At 45.2% G+C, this 19,090-nt stretch overlaps 3 protein-coding genes across 4 annotated transcripts in view; 1 reads left to right on the forward strand and 2 right to left on the reverse strand.

Annotated features, from left to right (window-relative positions):
- The window catches only part of PES1 (pescadillo ribosomal biogenesis factor 1), a 426,838-nt gene that overhangs the window by 297,378 nt on the left and 110,370 nt on the right, over positions 1–19,090 (forward strand). The gene's annotated exons all lie outside the window — the stretch shown is intronic.
- The window catches only part of OSBP2 (oxysterol binding protein 2), a 136,349-nt gene that overhangs the window by 95,566 nt on the left and 21,693 nt on the right, over positions 1–19,090 (reverse strand). Inside the window, exon 2 of one of the 2 annotated variants that reach the window (XM_063315270.1) lies at positions 16,007–16,215. In XM_063315270.1, the coding sequence (XP_063171340.1) occupies positions 16,007–16,215 (209 nt within the window). Of the gene's footprint in view, positions 1–16,006; positions 16,216–19,090 lie in introns of those variants that run through there. The other variant, XM_063315272.1, reaches the window with a different exon arrangement.
- MTFP1 (mitochondrial fission process 1) overlaps positions 1–19,090 on the reverse strand; it is a 246,205-nt gene that overhangs the window by 23,345 nt on the left and 203,770 nt on the right. The window lies entirely within an intron of this gene.

The raw sequence follows: 19,090 nt of genomic DNA on the forward strand, positions 1-19,090 counted from the left end.
CCTCCTTCCAAGCTGAGCGGGTCTTTCTGACCTTGCCAGGTGATGGAGACCTCACTGTGATGGGGCCGCAGGCAGAGGTGGCCCATAAGGTTAAGGCACGTCTCCCCCATGGAGAGCGGGCAGGACGGGGCCAGGGGAGGGGGAGGGGGCAGCGTCTCGTGCAGCCCAGCTTCACTTGCAGACTGGGAGTAAATGCTTACTCAGAGGCACAGCCCAGGCTGGGGAGGGGGGCGGCGGCGGGGGGGGGGGAGTTGATACCACTTTTGTGGGACGGGGGAGACGTGAGGGCCTGTCCAGGAGACTGCAGCTTGTGCATCCCCTTCTCATCACATCTCAGGAAACCAAACTTTCCCCAAGCCCCACCCTGATCAGAGAGGTCGGAGCGATCACCAAAGTGCTTTTATGTTTCTCTTAAAAAAAAATAATTTCCATGAATTAAAGAATCTCAAAGCAGCCAGAGTCACAAAAACTAATTAGTTCCACCCTCCCCTTTATTCCTGGTCATGCTATTTGTCTGGAATGGAAAAACAGCATGCAGGAGTGGTGGGTTTAAGCTTGGATTGCAAACTCGGGGGGGGGGGGGGGGGGAGACAGCTGCATTTCTGCTGAATCTCACCCATCTCCAATGCCCGCCCCCACCCCACCCCTGCGCCCAACAGATGGGTGCCTTGTCCCTGCTGCACAGGATGAGTTAGAGGGAGGAATGAAGGGGGCAAAGGTGGTGGTGGGGGGCAGGGCGGGAACAAACAGTGGGAAAATCCCGCTCCCTTTTGTTCTGTCTTCCAGGAGTCACTCTGCCAAGCCAGCAAGGGGGGGCCCTCCATAATCCCCCTACTCACCACAACAGCTCTGCCTCGGTAGCCAGAGACAAAAGGGCAACTCTCCACGCGCTCCTGAACAAGATCCGGAGTTACAGGGCTCCTTGGGCTCTGCTCTGCCTTCCTCCTCCTCCTCCTCTTCCTGGATCCGTATGCCTTCCACGGGCTGACCGATCCGGGCAGAAAGGCGGCTCTGTGGCCAGAGGCCTGCAAGGCGCCCGGATTAATCTCCGCTTGCTGGACAGCAGCGCGGGCAAAGCGGCCTGGGGCAGCGAGCCGATCAGCACCACGGACAGCCGCCAGGCGCGGGCACCCGCTCAAGGAGACCGAGAGGAGACTTCCGAGTCAGGCGCTCCGCCGCCACACCCACCCGCCCCTCTCCTTCCCCGGCCCCGAGGCCCCCCTTCCCGCCTCGAAACGCCGCCCGCGACCCCTGGAGCGCCCGGAGCGGGTCTGATGACTCGGCAGCGCCCTCAGCTATCCATGGCCCGGCGCCTCGAGTCCACCAACGGGTGGACTTCGCCACCAGTTACACAGGACCGTCTCCTTGGAGGCATCCCAGGCGGACTTTCCGTGGGATTTTCAGCAGGCTGAGCGGCCCCGTAAGTGCTGTGTCCGAGCAGACATTAAAGCATATCTGACCCTTGACTTGGCTTGCATGCTCTTATTTAAGAATACCTAAATAAGATCTCCTAACGGCCACGAAAGAGTGAGTTTCCAGGGAAAACTATGAACATTTTCCCATGATTTCCCACCAAATTAAATCCTAGAAAGACAGCCTCAACTGTTGGGATGCAGCAGAGAATTTTACTAAGTGGGATCCAGTTGACTGTGGCTGAGAGAGAGAGAGACAGACAGACAGACGGACGGACAGAGAGAGAGACCACACCTATCTGTGCTGGTATAATAGTCCCATCTGTATTACTACTACTTAATCAGATCAACCATTTTAATTAAACCCTGCAAAGCAAAGGAAGCCGACAAGCATAGAAAGCTGGGTGTGGTTGCATGGGATGTCAAGAATGCATCACAATTTTCCAAAGTCATTGTGATAGCCGTGTTACCACTAGATGTGGTATGTGTCTATTATTATTATTTTGTATGTCAGCATATAAAACTAAAATAAATGCAAGCAGACACCCTACTGCAAATAAGCTTCCTCGTTTTCCTACCTACCTCCTACCTTTACAAAGAAGAATCTGGAGAAATTGTAATAGGTAGGAACCCTGTGGCTGAAATCTAATTGCAGTGTACAATTCAGCAGCAGCAAGCAATGTGCTCGAGTTAGCAAACGGGAGCAGAAACTGACCTCTATCAACAGCAATTTACTAGTTATTACCAGAATATCTGTGGTTCTTAATAGCCACCATAATATGAGGTGTTTACCTAAAAACCATAGCTGGCAATTCAATTTAAGCAATTACAGGATAAAATAATTCCCTTTCTCACTTTCCCATGTCCCAAATATCAATGAAATATTAGTCAAGGTCAGCAACAAAGTCACAGAACTAACAGCATTATGTATTACCCTTTGCTACTTTAGAAAGAGGTGAACACATTTTTATTAAAAACTGCCAAGTTGGGTGCAGAAAAAACGTATGTGACTAAATTAACAAGTCTGAATAACTGTAAGACTGTGTTAGTCTATGATAGAAAAAAACAGGAGTTCAGTAGCAGCTTTCTGACTAACAAATTTTATTAAAAGGCTTTTTTGGTTGCAGCTCAGAAAAGGTACCACCAGACCCCTTTTGAGTGAGAATCAAAAAGGGAGAGAGTCCTGGCGTGCTTGTTTAAAAAATTTAAAGAGGTAGAACTATTTTTTAGAAGCATGCCTGAAAAATATATATTCTACTGCTGTTGTATTTGTTTAGAAGCTACAGGCCATTAAAGTGCAATAGAATAGAGTAACAGCCCAACTCTTTTTTAAAAAACCTTTAAAAATACATCCTATGTTTTTGACATACAGGTAGTCCTCGCTTAACTACCACAATTGGGACCAGAATTTCAGTTGCTAAGCAAAGCAGTCATTAAGCGAATCCAACCCAATTTTACAATCTTTTTTGTGGTGGTCATTAAGTGAATCACCACAGTAATTAAGCAAACATGGTCGTTAAGTGAATCACACAGTTCCCCATTGATTTTGCTTGCCAGAAGCTGGCTGGGAAGGTAGAAAATGGTGATCATGTGCCCACGGGATGCTGCGATGGTCATAAATGCAAACCGGTTGCCAAGTGCCCAAATTGTGATCACATGATTGCAGGGACACTGCAACGGTCATATGTGTGAGCACTAGTTGTAAGTCGGTTTTTTCAGCACCATCGTAAGTCTGAACCATCACTAAATGAATGGTCATTAAGTGAGGACTACCTGTAGTTAAGGTAACTGTCAAAAACAGAGTTCACACATTAAAGGGAAGCCATAATGAAGTCTGTTTGGTTTGAGCTTTGCATACTGTGGGAACCTATTTACCCATGGTGTCTTGTAAACTGGTTTCTTTTTGTATAGGTCTGCTAATACAAAATCAAACAAACCACATTAAGGATGTGAACTAGGCAAAACCAGGATCACTGGGGAGGAAGAAAGAGACCCGCAAGGGAACACCCAGGGTTTTATCTGCGTTACAGTTTTTATTAACATCTTTCCTCCTGCTGCTGCTCAGCAGGGCATTATGTTTTCTGCATTCCTATTAGAGATGGCCTCTTGATCAAGGAACAACGATGCATGTTAAAAAAAAACTAACTGTATCTCAGCTCAGCAGGGCTCCTAGGACAAACTGCAAGGTCTTTTAATGGGCTTCTAGGAGGGAGAAAAAAAAGTAACTCTGCAAACATGCTTTAGATGCCCAGAGCTGGAATTTGCAAATTATACTTTTCAAAAATAATTTTACTGAAGGTGAGGCTCCCTTAGGGTCACCCCAGTCAAAGATGAGTCAAAGATACATAGAAAGATGTAAGAAATGTCTTTGTCAAAAAGCAGTCAGAGTTGTATTGACCCATGGGGAGTGCAGGCAGAACCAAACTCCATCAGTGGCTCATACCTTTATTGCTTGATTAGGTTCTATCAAGTCAGTGTTGACTCTTAGTGACCACATAGATAGCTCTTCTCCAGATGATGTGTTCCAACCTGGTCCTTCAGACCTTCCATGGTGCAATCATTACTGTACAACTGGGGCCATCCACCTTGCTACTGGTCATCCTCTTTTTCTCTTTCCTTCCACCATTCCCAATGTTAGAGATTTCTTAAGGAAGCCGGGTCTTTGCTTAATGTGTCCAACATATAATTTGAGCTTGATCATTTGTGCCTTGAGGGAGAACTCTAGGTTTATTTGTTCAGTGACACATTTCCCAGGAGTTTTCTCCAATGCTGAAGTTCAAAAGTGGATTGTTAGGACCCATCAAATTAACATGAATGGGTGTGCAATATTTCAAGTTCTCCAGAAAACTTCAGAAGGTCCTGCTATGATTCTGCCTTGTTACGAAGGTCAGAAGGAAGAAGTTCTTTTACAGATGTCTCTGGTGCTGGTAGTTTGACTATCTGGCATATAAAAGAGGGTCTTCTCCCATACTGAGAATGGCTATGAAATGTATTCTTCTTAAGAATTGCAGTTGGGTCTCCCTTTCCCAGTATTTAAGAAAATGGCAAAAATGCATCTTCACTGTCAAGTTGTTAATTTTTTATTTCAATGATACTGAGTTTAACTGTATTGATTTTACTGGTCTGTTTTCTATTCTGCATTAAAAAAATATTACAAGCCATTCCTTCAGGATTTATACAAACAGAAAGGCAGGGTCTAAATTTAGTCAGAAATAAATAATAAAAATTAATCTGCAAAGCTGTTAGCAAAAAGAGGAGGAGAATGGGAAGAAGCAAAAAGGTTAAAAAATTAGGCTCCACGTTTCAGCCACAGCATCTCAGATAAAGGCAGTCCTGAGACAGAGTTTGGGTGCAGACTGCAGATAGTTGGGTTCTTGCAGATATTTCATTACCAGACTAAGTAACGTCTGCAAGAAGAAAACCAGGCTCAGAGACCTCTAGGAACCCAACAATTCAACCATTCAACCCTGAGCTACACAGATTCTTTGTTAGATATTGATGGCATCAGATTGCACCCAATCATAGACTAGACCCAATCAATTCCCTCCAAGAATTGGATAAAACTACATAATTTGGCTAAATTGACTCTATACTCAGTGCGTCAATCAAAATTACTCTGGCTTTATTCATTTATTTATGCCATTTGAATAGCTGCCTATCTCACAGAGGTGACTCTGGGTGGTGTACAGAGATGAAAACCAAAGAACAATAACACCGCTTATAAAATCAATATTCAAAACCATACCAGCATACATGCCTTGGGTCAAAAAACTACTCCCCTTCAAATCACTAAGACAAATCAGTGAGAAGCGGGGCTTGCTCAACGACCCAGGCCAAATGGATGTGGGAACATCCAGGTCTTCAACTCCTTGCAAAAGACCAACAGATTGAGGACATCCACATCTCCAAGGGAATGCGTCCCACAAAGTAGGCCCAGTGACAGAGAAGGCACGCCTCCTAGGTCCTGCCAGATGACACTGACTTTGTCCAAAAATGGGGACCTGGAGCATGCCATCCCTGCCATCCCTGCCAATGAACTGGCCCTGCACCACACAGGGCTTTGCAGCACCTTGAATTGCACTGGAAATCTATCGGGAGCCAGTGCAACTTGTATAGCAGATAATGTATGTGGGTGAACTGTGGAACGCCCAAAACTGCCCGCAGCACTGCATTCTTTCCCAGGTGTATGTTCCAAGTGCCCTTCAAGGGCAGCCCCATGCAATACACATTACAGTAATCCAACCACGAGGTGACATGAATCATCATGAGCCTCCTGATCCAAAACAGATACAGCAATCACACAGGCAAACCTGTGCAAAATCCCTCCTACCCACGGCTGCCACCTACTCTTCAAGTAGGAGCTGAGAATCCAGGAAGACCCCCGACTTTGTCTGGGGGAGGGAAGCCGCACCCAGAAATAAAGATGGGAAGTCTCCAGATCTGAGAGGTCTCAAAACTCACAGCCATCCAGTTCTGCCAGGACTGAGCTGAAACCTGTTTTTCCCCACCCAGACCCCACAGCCTCCAGATACTGGGAAAGAACATTGACAGCCTCACTTGGTCAGCCCAAAGCAGAAATATGCAATTGGGTATTATTAACATACTGATGATACCTCACCCTGTGTCAATGGAATGACTTCCCCCAGAGGTTTCAAGTATATGTTCAATAGGAGCAGGGAGAATGCAAAGTGGGGCCCTCATGCTCAATCCCTCCCCTTGTACCAACACCGACTGGAACTGGCCCTGGAGAAAGGAGAACCACAATACTGTGCCTCCCACAGTCCAGAAGGATACTGTGATCAGTGGTAATGAAAGCTGCTGAGCGGTCAAAAAGGACCAGGGTGCATGCACCACCCCCTCTCCTGAGCTACCACAGGCCACTGACAAGCATGGTGAACACTGTCTCAGTGTAATAACCAGGTCTAAAGCCACCCGAATGAGGTCCAGATAATCCACTTCCTCCAGGGCCCTCTGGACCTGCAAGCCGACCACCTTCTCAACAACCTTCCTCAAAAACGGAAACTTGGACTGGATGAAAAGGTGTCCCATTCTACTGGGGCCAGCAATGGCCTTTGGAGGAGTGGGTGGGTAACTGCCTCTTTCAGAGTATGCAGCACCACCCCCTCCCACAAAGAGGCATTAACCACCCCATGGACCCCACCACCTGCTCCCTTCCAGAAGGCCCTGATCAACCATGAGGGACAAGGATCTAAAACACAGGTGGTTGACCATACAAGGCAGCATTTTTCAACCTTGGCAGCTTTAAGACGGGTGGACTTCAACTTCCAGAATTCTGGGAATTGAAGCCCACCTACCTTAAAGCAGCCAAGGTTGAGAAACACTGATACAAGGTACAGTGGGCCAATTTCTGGCCAACATTATGAAGCCTGCAGTGGCCCTTGGAGCTTCTCCAGACCATGAAACCCAATATAGTTCTCTACCATTTTTACTCAAGTAGGAAACACATGAAAACTGTAGTGTGTGATCCTCCCTCAAAAAACACAACCATCTGGCAGCCCTCAGTCCCCTTAATTATTGAATGTGGCCCCAGGACACAGAAAGGTTGTCCACTCCTGATGCAGAGACCTGAGACCCAGAATGACCATCAGGCCAATGGAAGTCAATATCCTGGATCAGTTGTGGTGCTCAGAAAAAAACCCACTGTGGTTCCTTGACATGTCCAGCTCCTATAGTGGCTCCTTTTTAAACCAAACTTATTTCACATATTAATTTTGTCCTGAAATACTATTTTTCCCCGCAAATGTCTATGTTCTTTTAAATGATAATGGTTTGAAAACAGATGAGTGGACAACTGAAGTGGGTATTACATGCCTTTTACAGTGACAAAAATATCAATATTACAGTGGGGAAAGATCCTCATTTCTCCTTCAGTACAATGGCTTAAAGCTCTCACATCTCCTTCTGCATTTGAACAAACTTTCTACCACCAGGATTCCTATGTAGGAGACCACTCAGAATTCTGGAATACAGAGACCAGTTTATCTGCTTAATTTCAGCATTTTCCCCCTACGGTTTACTGAATTAAATGCTAACAATTTAACCATCTAGCATTCCATGAATATATATCTAGGACTAGCTTTGTTTAGAACGTAAAGAAATACAAGTTCTTATAGGCCCTTCCTCTGCTTATTTCTCTTTTGCAGAGTTTGCAATTTAAGAGGAAAAGTGTAAATATGAAAAAAAAAAAAAACCCTCTAAGAGTCAGCAATTCTTCCACTCTCAGAAGCACTACTATTTTTAATGCCTAGTTTTTGTTCCTGAGTGGCAAAAGTTCTACCCTGTCACCTCAGTCGAGATCATCAGCAACTTATATTCCCTGGCTGGGAAAATAATAAATTGGATTTGTATTGCTGTATTCTTCTCCCTCCGCTGTTTGCAGTTCCCTCTAGACCAGTGTTTCGCATAGCTGGCTGGGGAATTCTGGGAGTTGAAGTCCACCCGTCTTAAAGTTGCCAAGTTTCAGAAACAACGCTACAGAAGATCTTCTTAAAGGGAGGGAATCCAGAGGGTGCCTGCTGTTCCCCATCCAACTGGATGGGCAGAAACCATCGGGAGCAGGAGGACTTGTGGTCCTGAGCCACGAAGGGCCCACAAGGGTAACAAGTGGGCAAACTGCACCCGGAGGCCAACAAATAACCCGTGCAGTTGCAAACTGAGGCACACCGTACTTGAGCCGCTGCATTCTGACTGGTCTTCAAGGGCAGCCCCATGTAGAGGGCATTGCAATAGTCCAAACAATAGATGATTAAAGCATGAATGGCCACGAATAGAGCCTCATGCTCCAGCAAAGACTGTAATTGGCACACCAGATGAAGCTGTGCAAAGCCCCCCCCCCGCAACATACATGCACACATCCCCTGCCACTCCAAAGAGCAGCGTGATTTGTACATTGCTTATTCCTTTCCTAATCGATGGGAGAAATGTCATAATAGACCATGCCCATATGGTAGGAGGCTCAGCAATGCCTTCTTTGTGTCACTTCAAAACTCAGCAAGAATGTGATTAGTGTTGTACATCACAAAACGACAAAGTTAATTGTACAGAACCAATAAGAATGCCCTAGCTTTTCTAAGTATTTATCACCTACTTCAAAGCTACCTCCAGATGCTAAATTTTGGCTCAGCATCCACCCTCAACCGTATTTTATCAGCACCTGGCCTGGTGAGCTGGGGAATGGCTATGGCAGAAATGGAAATGTTCTACCTTGGGTGTAAGAGGCATTATTGCAAAGGCCTCCTCCTCCTCCTTCCCCAACTGCTTCCCTGTAACGTGATGCCAGCCGTTCCATTTGTGTTTTGAAAATAAATGTCAGTGGCTTCTCTGCTCAAATGATTACCCATTTCACCGGCTTGTGCTTAGCTTTGCCTTAATTGCAAACTGATCTGCCTGGTTTGAAAAAGAATATATTTGGCTGATTGAAAAACACAAAAACACGATCAGGAATTCATCTCTGCTCCCAGCTGTGAGGAGTCACCACAGCTCAAGGGGTGGGGTGGGGGTAAAAGCCACCTTCTCAGCTCTATATGGAGATCAGTGAGCAGTATACATAAAATCAAATTTGGGGCACAGGATGAATGAGGGAAGGTGGAGAAATCTTTCAGAATTCCTTGAAAGGGGCTCTACTCCCGTAATCCTCATCCAGCATGGCCCGAGGCTGCAGCAACAGAAATCAACTTTATTTCAAGTAATTACTTTGTGGCATGTTGAGATGGACAAAAACGAAGTGCTGCTTCACACAATACAGGCTAATCTGGAATCCACACCCCTCAATAGGCTTCACAGGATTCACAGGAAAAACTGATCATGTGCTGACCTGGTCTGCACCTCGTGCTGAACCGAGGCTTGATGATTTTGATTCAGCATGCTTTGTGAACCTAATCGCCATGGTTTGCAAAACATGGTTTATGGCTTAACATGTGTGACCTGAGCCAGTTATGGCTGATACAATCAACAGGAGTTATGCAAATCATGGCTTCATGCAATGTTGTGATGAGAGCCAGTTTGGCATCCTGGAGAAGGTGGTGGCCTAGAAACCAGGAGACTGAGAGTTCTAATCCTGCCTTAGGCATGAAGCCAGCTGGGTGACCTTGGGCCAGTCCCTCTTTCTCAGCCCAAGAGCCAATCAGGCGTGGTAGGAGAGTTCTAATCCCGCCTTAGGCATGAAGCCAGCTGGGAGACTTTGGGCCAATCCCTCTCTCTCAGCCCAACCCACCTCACAGGGTTGTTGTTGTGGGAAAAATAGCAGGCAGGAGTATTAGGTATGTTTGCTGCCTTGAGTTGACCTCTGTCTGTCTGTCTCTGTCTGTCTGTCTGTCTGTCTATGGAGTCTTTGGTGCTCTCTGAGCCTGGTTGTTTTCTTGCAGACCTTTCATTGCCAGACTAGGCAACATCTTCGGTGCAAAGAGGGAGTGGGCCTTGCTCTCGGTTGATATGCCGTGGCTTGCCCTGCTTGTGTTGGTGGGGGTGTTGTTCTCTCCCTGGGAGTTCCTTGATTGGGCTGTTGTTTGCGGCTTGGTTGATTGCCTGAGTTAATAGTTCCTTGATTAGGGTGTATTGTGCTGTTCGATGGTTCATCTGGTGTTAATCCTAGTATTGATTTTTGCATATCTCGGTGTTGGTTGCTGGCAAGGGAGTGTCCTGGTCTTTTGGCTTTTCTATTGTCTCTTTTGAATGGTATGTAATTGTGGTTTACCTCTATGCGTCTGTTGATGGCTGCTTGGTCTGAGTGCCAGGCTTCCAGGAATTCTCTGGCATTTTTGGATTTGGCTTGGTCTAGGATGCTCACAGTTTCCCAGCTGAAACTATGATTGAGTCTGTCCATGTGCTGTGAGATTAAGGAGTTCTCATCGTGTCTTCTGACTGCCAGCTGGTGTTCGTGGATGCGCTCTGCCAGTCTTCTGCCTGTCTGTCCTGCATAGTGGCTGTCACAGTCTTTGCACTGTATGTTGTAAATAACTCCTGTTTTTTCTTCTTGGGCTATTGGGTCTTTTGGGTTGCTTAATACCTTTTAAAGAGTTTTAGTTGGTTTATGTGCTATGGTGATACCATGCGGTTGTAACAGCCTATTGGTGGTTTCTGAGATGTTTCTGATGTAGGGCAGTGTTATCCCTTTCACAGTTTCCATTGGTTGGGTTGTAGTGGGTTGGGTGGTGAGGCACTTTCTGATAAAGTTGAGCAGGTATCCATTTTGTTGGAAGATGCTGTGCAGATGTTTTCTTTTTTCTGGTGTTCTGGGTTGCTGCAGTGTGTAAGCGCTCGTCTGAATAATGTTCTTACACAGCTTCTCTTGTGGGAGGCTGGATTGTTACTTTGGTAATGGAGCACTTGGTTGGCGTGGGTAGCTTTCCTGTAGACTTGTGTTTCTAACTTACCATCATTTCCTCTACTGATGAGGATGTCCAGGAATGGAAGTGAGTTGTTGTTTTCTTCCTCCCTTGTGAATTTTATTCCATTAAAGATGTTATTGATGGTTTTGTGGGTTTCTTCCAGTTGTTTCTTTTGTATTATGACAAAATAAAAAATCAACACTAGGATTAACACCAGATGAACCATCAAACAGCACAATACACCCTAATCAAGGAACTATTAACTCAGGCAATCAACCAAGCCGCAAACAACAGCCCAATCAGGGAACTCCCAGGGAGAGAACAACACCCCCACCAACACAAGCAGGGCAAGCCGCGGCATATAAACCGAGAGCAAGGCCCACTCCCTCTTTGCACGGAAGATGTTGCCTCGTCTGGCAGTGAAAGGTCTGCAAGAAAACAACCAGGCTCAGAGAGCACCAAGGACTTCACAGTTCAACCTTGAGCTACAAACATTTGCTTCGATATCTATCTATCTATCTATCTATCTATCTATCTATCTATCTATCTATCTATCTATCTATCTATCTGTGTGAATCCAGCATCTCTCTCTGCCTGTCCATGACAGCTAAAATGGAATCACAGCATAGAAAAGACAACGCACTTCTACATTTTTGAGCTGGGACAAGAAAGAGAATCTGATTTCCCTCCTTGCTCTGGGGTTCAATCTACTGTTGGGACCTTTGTCTGACCCAGTTAGGCTCCCCATATACTGCTTTTCTTTACTGGTCAGTCATGTCAGGAGGAAGCTGCTCCTGACAAGAATCCAAGAGTGAAGGTTTAAAAGAAAATGGAAAGCAAAGCTTTGTAGGATGAGTGTCAACATAAGGACAATGTGCAGAGTCGGACTTTGAAAAAGCAAGATAGATTGACACTTCTGAACATTGGCTTTGGAGAAGACTCCTGAAAATATCGTGGGCAGCTAAGAAAGCAAACAAAAGGATCATAGAACAAATAAATACAGAGTTCTCACAAGCAACCAGGCTCAAATTATCCTACTTTGGACAGATGATGTGAAGACCTGGCTCTCTGGAAAAAGCTCTAATGCTGGGAAAGGTGGAAGGAAAGAGATGAAGAGGACGGTCAGCAGCAAGGGGGAGGGACTTGATTATGGAAGTGAGAGATGCATCGTTGGAAGACCTGAAGGGCCAGGCTGGAAAAAGATCATCCAGAAGGAGGTTTGTCTGTGTGGTTGCTAAGAGTCAACAGCAGCTTGGTATTACAAAATCAAATCAAAATTAAAATATTAAGATTCTGCCTGTTAGGACAAATTTCTTAACAGTCACTGTTTTTCAAGGAAACTATTTCCTTTTTTGGATATGTTCAAGCAGAGGCTGGAGAGCCGTCTTTGAATTCCTACGCCGAGCAGGGCTGGCAACTTGATGGCCTCAGTGGCACCGCCCAGCTGAAGCAGTACATGCAACTTTTCCAAGGTCAATTAGGTTTTTAAACAGTTCTCATTTGTTCTAGAGGTACCAACACTGGCAGTTTTGCACTGGCATTCCTGGCATGGTGTACCCAGTCCCAAATCTGGAGGAGAGGAGGATCCCCACTGCAAATAAAAAAAAAAAGAAAAAAAAAGGAACTCTTCAAAGGCAAGAATTGCTGAAACAAAAAACAAATCCATGTCATGGCTAACAAGAAGCTAAAAAGACAACAAACCAGGGTTCTTCCTGCACAGAATGAATTTTGGAGACATGAAGCCAAATGCCTCAACTTTTCCCTTACCAATTTTCATAGATTCCAACAACTGTTAAAGGGGATGTGTTTGTCCCACCTTCTGATGAAATATCTGCTTTAAACAGCCTCCCCCCGCCCTCCTCAGAAATTAAAGTGGGCCAGAACAGGAACTGCCAGAAATTACATCATCAACCGATAAGAGCTCTTATCCCATCGTCTCTCTCTATCCCGCAAACAGAAACACAACAGCGCCACCCTGTGGCTACCAACAAAAAGACAAACATTTCGCAGTAACAGTTACTTCATTCCAAGATCAGAAACTTTGAAGTGGAGAACAGCAGTAACTCCTGTGAGCCCAAAGACACTCCAAGTGGCAGAAAAACAGAAACTATTTTTTTTAAGAAGGGCAGTCGCTTTGTCAGTAATGGCAGCATTTTAGATTCTAGTTTACAAGAACTTTTTCTTTCACAATTGTATTATCCTTTAAGGCTAGCAGAAGAGTGTCCCACTGCTGTATACAGGCAGTCCTCGTTTAGCGACCACAAATGGGACCAGCAGCTGTTGCTAGATGAAGTGGTCGCTAAGTGGGAAATCGCCTGACTGTGACTGCGCTTTCCGCTTGAAACTGACTAATCAGTTCCACACCTTCTGCCTTTGTTTGCCTCCTAATCACTCCTCCCCTTTGGAATGCTCACCCTGCTGCTGCATAATTAACAAGAACGGAATTAATGTTCGTATTTACACTCATTGGAGAGGAAGGGATTACAAGAGAGTAAGCAGGAAAACATGGGGAATATACATCAAAAGCAATGCGATGGCGCTGGCAGCCCTGAGTGTGCTATGCAAACCTGGTGTATTCCCCGTTGGGTGCCTGCTTACTCTCTTGTAATCCCTTCCTCTCCAAACTCTGCTCTGCAATGGGGGGAAAAAGGAAAACAACAGGTCAGGCACAGGACAACACGTAATGACTATAACAGTGATCACGGGACTGAGGGACGCTGTGAAGGTTGTAAATGCGGACACTGTAACCTTGAACGGTCACTGAACAAGGCAGTCAGTAAGCAAGGACTACCTGTAATTGGTCATGTGGCACAAAAGCATCTAACTAAGGGATAAACTGCGTCATTCAATGATGCAGACAAAATTTCTCCCTACAAAATAAACAGTGTGCCAGAACTTTAGTTTGGCTTCAACTGAAGGTTTTGGATCGTCTTCTAGAACTACTAATTTCAATTTACTGATAGCCCTGCATGCTGAGAAATTCACCCGAGCATGATTAGGATGAAGACGCCCACCCCAAAAGAAAAAGGAGGCCAGCCTTCTTCTTTATCCAAAAAGTAGCACAAAGGGTTTGCTAAGAATACAAGAGGGGCAAGGCTGATTAAGTCAGGATAGGTACAGGCAGCCCTGTGTTTGTGAGCACCGCCCCCCCAATCAGCAGACCTCCAAGATGCTCCTTCTGGCTTAGTACGTTTTTAGAGATTAGATTCTTTAAAATCTGGCACTTAAGAAGCTGCAAAGCCAATCATAGGCTCTTAACATCAATTCTGCTTATAAGAACGTATCTGACTCCTTCTAAGGCCCGAAAGGTGTTCTCAGAAAATCAAAATGGCAGAGGACTGCAAGTCTGTGCCCCTTGAAGAAAGCATCCCAGATAGTTGGGAAAAGCCTCATACTTTACTGGTAGGTAAATGGCTGTTTGAGAGCCAGTTTGGTCTAGTGGTCAAGGCAACGGGCTAGAAACTGGGAGGAGTTCTAGTCCTGTCTTAGGCGTGGATGCTGTCTGGGTGACCTTGGGGCCATCTGGGTGGCCTTAGGCCAGTCACTCCCTCTCAGCCCAACTCACCTCACAGGGTTGTGGGGAAAATAGGAGGAAGGAGTATTAGGTATGTTCGCTGCCTTGGGTTATTTATAAAAATAATAAAAGTGGGATAAAAAATCCTAAAAAAGAGTATCAGAGAATTTAGCAGAGAAGTACGTAAGCCCAACTTCCATTTCTCTGAAGTAAATTAAATATCTTGTGACTTCTTCCAGAGGTGGGGGGGCTATCTTCTTCTTGCCATCCCACATAGACTGCAGTCATGATTTAAAAAATAGCTTCCTTTTTGCTTTACACCTCTGGCACAAATAATTTAAAAGAGTTGCCACTAGGGAGCACTACTAACTCAGAAATCACCAACTCTCTATGGCCGCTCTAGGATGGCATGGTAAGCCACCTTTATTCTTCCCATCTTTACAGGAGTTAAATTAATTATAACTCTATTAGAGATGATGTCTAATTGCTTCAAACAAAGCAGGAATTGTAAATCACAGCTGTTGGTTGTTTTACTCACCCCTGTTGAATACAATGAAATAAAAGGTGATGTTGGAGCTAAAAGAACAAGTAACCAAGGCATTGGTGCCACATTGTCAGTTAAGAACAACCCAGGTTTTTGTACATAACAAACAGCATGTTCATGTATCACTACAGCATCACTTAATTTTGGCAAAGTGTTAAGCAAGTGCTGAGCATAACTGTGCAAAACCATTACAGTATATTCCAAGTTAATGTTGTGGCAAACAGGATGGGCCAGAACTAAAGGAAGTCTCAGGCAGCTGTGTAATTCTTGTGGCATCAGTTGAAGCAGCTGCTTCTGTGCAACGCAAGGCTTTTCATGTGTTGCTGTGAAGGACTCTTTTGCGTACCCTTTTTGCACTGTGGCTCTGATTACTCAGCCTAATTAGCCTGTTACTGAATTTTCTGGGTCACCAAGAGACTGATGCATAAACTAATCAGGCTGGCTCGTAAAACCCTAATCAAGCCTCACTCATTCTGTAAATAAAACCACTAAGTCTTTCACTGGTTAAGCGACGTGTGTGAATGTTGCAATTACTGTCCCTTTATGGGCAAATGCCAGAAATGATCCCCTTGCTGGCTGGGGAATTCTGGGAGTTGAACTCCACACCTCTTAAAATGACCAAGGTTGAGAAACACTGCCCTAAACATCTGCTAAGTATTATTATTTAAGATAATGTTCCCACACTGCCCAACTTCCAAACACGTTCTACAGGTAGTCCTCGCTTAACTACCACAATTAGGGCCGGAAGTTTGGTTGCTAAGCAAATCCAGCCTAATTTGACGACCTTTTCTGTGGCAGCCATTAAGCAAACCACATGGTCATTAAGCGAATCATGTGGTTCCTCATTGATTTTGCTTGCCAGAAGCTGGCCAGAAAGGTCAAAAATGGTGATCACGTGATCACAAGATGCTGTGAGTCATAAATGTGAACTGGTTGCCAAATGCCCAAATCATGATCACGTGACTACAGGGATGCTGTAACGGTCATAAGTATGAGAACTTGTCACAACTCAGTTTTCCCAACACTGTCGTAAGCCTGAACCGTCACTAATTGAATGGTTGTTAAGCGAGGACTACCTGCATAGCATTCTTCCTTATTCTGCTCTTCCAGCACATCCATCCCCGTCCAGGGTCTTTGTTTGAGCTTGCCAGAACATCTCCAGAGGCCTCCCTCATCCATGCACATCTACCTGACTGGCTGCTCCTTATCCGGATGGCCTTGGCCTTAGCCAGCTCCAGGGCTGTGACCCACCGCTGCCGCTCCACTTCCGAGCTAGCTTTTAAATGGTAGGTCCTTCCCCCATTAGAAAGGACAATGTTGCAGGAATCCTCGGTATCGATGTGAGCCGTGGACAAGTTGATGGTTCCTCGGCAGGTGTGGGCCATTTCCGCTTGAGTCCTGCAAAAGCATCAAAGAATGAATGTAAGGCTCCCACGTAGCTCACATTGGCAAGCGCCACTCTCCCAATCACACTTTTCCCGGCCAGAAAAAGGGTTCTTTGGCTATGGCACAGGGAAAATCCTTTCCAACTTGGGATCCAGAAACAGGGCTCGTCAAGGGCTGACCTCCTTTCATGGCTCATTCTGATGTTATGGCTTTGGGAATTGTTGTTTTTGAAAACATTCGTTCCAACCCGAGTATCGGAAAGAAACTACCCTAAAAGGTATCCAAAGGGCCTAGGTGTACTCTGACCTCCTTTCTCTAGGCCAGAGTTTCTCAACCGTGGGGACTTCAAGATGCGTGGACTTCAAGTCCCAGAATTCCCCAGAATTCTGCCATGCAAGGCTGGCTGGTGAATTCTGGGAGTTGAAGTCCATGCATCTTAAAGTTCCCAAGGTTGAGAAACACTGGCCTAGATGTTAGCATGGAGCAAGCTGCCAATGTCTAGCTTAAGACTTTCCTGGACATTTAAAAATGTTTTTTGCATATATGCATATTCTCCTCTGAAATCATTTTAAGAACATCCTGAAGTGACTGGCACAGATTTCCACCTTAAGTTAATATATCTGTCTTCTAAAGTAGCAGGAGGGTTTGGATTTGTTTAAGAAAAAGCACTTTTCAATAAAATTAAGTAGTACCTTTTCTAACGAATACATCCCAAAGAGGGTCTGTGTTCAAGGCTTCCCAACAACCCCCCAGAAATCAAGACTGATATAGACATGACCATAAAGGTGCCCTTCAGCAGCAAATGTGCCAGTATTTTCCAGTTCAGCGGTTGCATAACAGAAAGACACAAGCAGATCTGCAACTGTTCCGCCAACGTATTTGCCCTGATTAAACTGCAAGCGGGCATGAAGATGGGAAAATTTCAACAAGGGATTAAGAAGCCTTCCTCCAAAATTTATCCAGAGGCCGATCTTACAAAGAGAGAGTGTGCGTGCATGCATGCATATCACTTCCAAAACAATCAGTACTAAAGTGTTATACACACTGTTAAGCGGGAGAATATAAACTGCCCATAAGTGTTTCACTTATTGTTTTAATAAATAATTATTTCAATAGACATTCACGCACACCACCACCATGAACCAGTCCAAAGCAAGTTCTGCCCATGCTGAAGCAACAAACAATACTGGATACTCTAACTAGAGATACCCCATCTTTCTAGACGAGTGGACGTAATTGGAATTTTGAGAACGTATTACGGGTACTGTCACAAAATGGCTGGCATGGTGGACATCACTGCCCGCTATCCTCCTAGTTTTTCAGGGTCCTTTCTACCATCTCCTGAACTTTTGACTGGACAGGTGGGCACACGTGAGATAAAGCTACCTTCCATTTTATTTTCTAAAAATGCCTCTGAGTGTATACAGAGCCATAGGAATTGCTGGAAATAGTCTTTGATGTTGATGTGTTATCGTGCAACATGCTAGTTCCTCATCAAAAGAACCTAAAATATAAAAGAGATCAAAACAATGAAGGGGGGGGATGTTGTTGAATGCTAAGTTCAGTGCCCAAGCACACACTGAAGCTGGAAGCAAGGGCAGCCTGTGCCACGCAAAGAACCCAGTGGAAGTGCAGCAGGGAATCTGGACTAAGAGACCCACAGAATCCATTATACTTTGACCCTACATCAAGTCATTCCATACCAAAGAGCAGAGGTAGGATCCCTTGCGCCACACCTGGTGGTGATGCATGCACAGCACCCTTTAAATGAGGAAGGCTTTCTCCAGGCCATGTGGGTTGATGGCAGTGGGAAAGAGAAAGGGGATACAGCTTTTAGCCACGCACAAGGCCAGATAAATGCCCACAGCCCAAGCACCGATTCTCAAAGTGTTCCCACATTCCATGGAGAGTGAGGAAGACGACCTTGATGGAGATATGCAGGGACCATTTCCTAGGCACAAGGGGATGAAGCATTTTTAAGTCCAGAACAGCCAGAAAACATTGGGAAGCGGCTCAGAGAGACACCTCCCTAATTCACTGGAGTATAGGAAGGGGGCAGAGGAAAAGCATAACCAGACTTGCAAGATTCTTTTATTATAGCCCATCTCAATAAAAGTAGTTTTAGGCTACCTGTGGAGTTGATTTTCTGGTCTGGTCTACTTCATGGGCTGACAGCGTTAAGTCACTTCTAACCACATCACATCACACGGGGCCTCAAGGGCTCTGAAGAAGGAAGATCCTTCTAGCATTTTTTAATGAGGTAATTAACAGGCTCAGGGAGAAAAGTGAAGCACTTGGCTGTACTTCTCTCAACAGGAAGGAATGGGTTCTACTTCCTCCCTCTCCAATGGCACTGAGAATCTGCAAATGCAGCTTTTAAAAAAAAACCCTGCACCCTGCAGCTCTCAAAACCTTAGAACACCATGTGCTAAAAAGCACTTTACAGCCTAGGAATCCAACCTATTTCCAGATTTTACCAGTTCTTCCAAACCATTCGTGTGCAAAAGATGGGTGCATCTCTGCACCGTGCAGCACAATGGCCTACAAAAGAGAAAACTATGCAAGAAAAACACCTACAACTTAGTAGACTACAACAGAAGCATTAAGTAGCCAGGCAAGGTTGCCCGGGGCTGCAACTTGCAGATCCATACAGAATTGTGTGTCATTGAGAATATCTGCCTGTGTGTGTTTTACAGCAAGTTTCAAGCTCTATTAACCGCAGGAGTACACTGCAGTTTTTCAGTAGCTGGAGGTGAAGTCTCAGTATTTATTGCGAACTGTACATAAATAGAGTTACTAAAAACAAGTATGTGAAAGGGGGATAAATGATTGGCTTATTTTATATTGGTCGCAAAATTCCTGACATGACTGAAAGCCACTGGTGCTC

Source organism: Candoia aspera, chromosome 15 (assembly GCF_035149785.1).
Source record: "Candoia aspera isolate rCanAsp1 chromosome 15, rCanAsp1.hap2, whole genome shotgun sequence".
Lineage (NCBI taxonomy): Eukaryota > Metazoa > Chordata > Lepidosauria > Squamata > Boidae > Candoia > Candoia aspera.